At 54.1% G+C, this 3,092-nt stretch overlaps 1 protein-coding gene across 1 annotated transcript; it reads right to left on the reverse strand.

The window, feature by feature from the left end:
* Nucleotides 1-926: 926 nt before the first annotated feature.
* On the reverse strand, nucleotides 927-2,741 carry LOC109775119 (glycosyltransferase BC10). The gene is made up of 2 exons (XM_020333881.4): nucleotides 2,062-2,741; nucleotides 927-1,845 (listed from the first exon to the last, which is right to left on the reverse strand). Exons 1-2 carry the CDS (start codon nucleotides 2,605-2,607, stop codon nucleotides 1,195-1,197), a joined length of 1,197 nt encoding a protein of 398 aa, XP_020189470.1. The 5' UTR covers nucleotides 2,608-2,741; the 3' UTR covers nucleotides 927-1,194.
* Between the last annotated feature and the right edge of the window lie 351 nt (nucleotides 2,742-3,092).

Below are 3,092 nucleotides of genomic sequence, written 5' to 3' on the forward strand. Positions count from 1 at the left end.
GAGGTTGTTGATGTAGTCGTCACTCGGTGAGCCGCCGGAGTGGACGAAGAAATCGCCTGCACTGCCGCCTTCCATTGATGTATACGGTATGTGACGATGCGCGCCTACCATGCAGTGTCCACACTAAGGCATGCCTGGGCGATGCGGCCGCCGGCGCGCGGGCGCGACCTCAAGTACACCGCGACCCAATTTCTATCTCTCGCACACAACATGTCTTTGTACCTCCTCTCGTCAGTCGTGGCCTCATCGCGCCCCAGAGGCTGGTGAATGTTTCTGATGAAAGGGACACCAGGTTCGTATTTATAGAAAGCCTAGATCACCAGAACAATCGAACAAAGCAGCGTTCAGAACCAACAACGAAACCGGCACCATGGCGCCTGGAACCATCGATAAAAGCAACGACAACACGTGTCAAATCCTCACAAGCAAATTTCGATAACCCCATGGCGTGCGAAACGAAAGATCCAACACATAACCAAAAAAGAAAATCTAGAGGCGCCCTTGCAAGTCGTGAGAAAAAAAAATGTATCTAAGCCACTGCGCATGCATGCACATCGCAACCAGGATCACCCCATGCAGCGCTACACAGCGAGTCATAGTTGGTGGCTGTTCCTGGACATGCGTGATGATGTTTCTGTTACGCTCGTTGTTCGCAGCAAGTGGTAGTCTTCTTATACTTACTCTCGAAAAAAGAAGACGTAGTCAAATCAACTGCATATAGACAAATTACAAAAGGAATGTCTATATCCCGCGAAATTGCTAGAACCACCCCAAAATGTACCCTGCTAAATTAGGAAAGTTACTAAAATTGCCAAGTGCACCCATAATTGCACCGCGCCGTATCCCAAACAAATACGAGTGGTCCACTCCTGATTGGCTGATTTCTCATCTAAAAAAACTCAAAAAACCCTCAGAACAGATGTCTAGTGAGAAATAGTGCGCTGGGTATCCAGTCATGTAAGATTCGTAAAGTTCAAATGGATACGACACTGTAAATTATGTATATCTTTTTTCTACTAGTACTATCTTTCACAAATCCTGCGAATCAAATAAATCAGTAATATACATCCGCAAGATCGTGCGTTGCACGGGCACTGGTTGCTTCACCAAAAAAAGGGATTATTGAACCGTTGGACATACGGAGGGCTGCAGATCGATCGACCGGTTACTCGGGTGGAAACGAGGTCTAAGTTGTCAGCCAGAGGCAAACAGCTTGGGAGCCAGGTCGAGCAGGGCGTCGAGCGCCTCGGGCTTGAACTTGCGCGCGAACACGGCGCACACCTCCGCCACCCCGCCGTTGTAGTAGCAGTCGCCGTAGCCCCGCCTCATCTCCTCGAAGAGCTCCTCCGTGATCTCGCTGCCGTTGTGGCTCTTGGGGTGCTGCCCCACCGGGTGCCGCCAGTCAGAGTAGGTGACGGTCCGGTTGGAGTTCCGGGCGCCCCAGCCGAGCACGCTCGCCAGCGTCATGGGATAGTGCTCCTCCAGGTTGCGGACGCCGTGCTTGCCGTTCCGGAACACCGGGCCGTAGTAGGTCTCGTCGGAGACGACCTCGAGAGCGAACGCGCGGTCCATCTCGAACCACTGTGCGCCCTTGCGCCACTGCGCCAGGCTGATGTTGCGCTCGGCGAAGAATTCCCGGTGCCGCGCGCGCCCGTCCCGGCGGTCGAAGCTGTCGACGAAGCTGGTGTTGGATCCGGTGAGGTAGGCGTACAGGGCGGGGAAGCCGAGGATGGGGATGCACGACTCGGACAGCAGCGCGAACCGCGCGTTGGCGACGTCCAGCAGCGCGTTCCCCAGCAGCCGCCGCTCCGCGTCCATCAGGTTTATGTTTCCCCAGCTCGTTCTCTGCATGCATGCATTCCATAGTTATAAATAGCACGGCCTTTTAGGGGAAGATCTTTTGCGCGTGCTATTTAAAATGTTTATTCATGTGTTTGGATCAAAATTTCTTAACGCAAGACCTCTGGTAAACACAAAAGGATTTGCATGCACACCTACGGCTACCAAGGTCGTTGGCTGAGGTCGACGAGGACGACAATTATTGGAATGTTAGCTGCGTACCTGGCTCGGGATGATACGGCCGTAGAACGGGGAGTCCGGCGGCGCCGAGCCGGTGTAGTCGGGGCTGGTGTGCACGTAGATGGAGTAGAGCCCCTCGTGGCCCTCGAAGAACTTGTCCCACAGGGGACGCAGCGGCACGTCCCCCCTCACCAGGAACAGGAAGGCCACCTTGGGCACGATCCCGTGCTTGGGCGTGCTCTTGATCCTCGGCACCATGGACGCCCTCCAGAGCAGCTCCTCGTCGGTCATGTTGTGCATGGCGCCGCTGCCACTCTCCATTCTCCGTCTCTCCAATGACGCCGGCGGCGGCGGGGTCGGCTCGGGAGGGGGCAACGACGGCGGCAGGATGCATGGCACCGCTTCCGGCGTTGTCGGTGGCGTTTGCAGCCGAGAGGCAGGCAGCATCAATGGCGACAGGAAGTTGTGGACGTAGAAGTTCTCGAAGGTGACGTTGGAGACCAAGCCTAGCACGTATGCCAAGCAGAAGACGAGCAGCATAGGCACCACGTTCACGCGGCCGCTGCCGGCCGCCATGGGCTTCTTCATGGCCTAATCGCTAGGCTTCGAGCATGCGTGTAAGCTACCGAGAAGTTGATGCTCCTTCCAGTTGGCTATGCTTCGAACGATTAGACCACTAGTACTGCGCTGACATGCGACGTTGAATTCAGCCTTGGTTTATATGCATGTTAGTACTAGCTTGCTCTTGAAAAAGGTGATAGCTTAAAATCGACTAAACACGAAGATTTGCGCAATTGGACTGTTTGGTTTGGAGGATTAGGGGGTGAAGGGGCCCACCCCACGAAAATCCGGGGGGGGGGGGGGGGGGGGGAGGTTTAGTTAGGAAGTTTAGGTAACCTTTCGTAGTATGTTTCGTAGATGTAGCATTATTGCTTGCACAGTACTAAAACGACAAATTTCTTGAAAATGGCTCGTGCAAGTCTGAAAAGGTTCTCAAATTGGAGCACGATTCTGCTTCAACTTCGAGCTCGAAGGTACGGAGTATGCATGATTATCAATCGGATGTTAGCAAC

This window comes from Aegilops tauschii, chromosome 3 (assembly GCF_002575655.3).
Source record: "Aegilops tauschii subsp. strangulata cultivar AL8/78 chromosome 3, Aet v6.0, whole genome shotgun sequence".
In the NCBI taxonomy this organism is placed as follows: Eukaryota; Viridiplantae; Streptophyta; class Magnoliopsida; order Poales; family Poaceae; genus Aegilops; species Aegilops tauschii.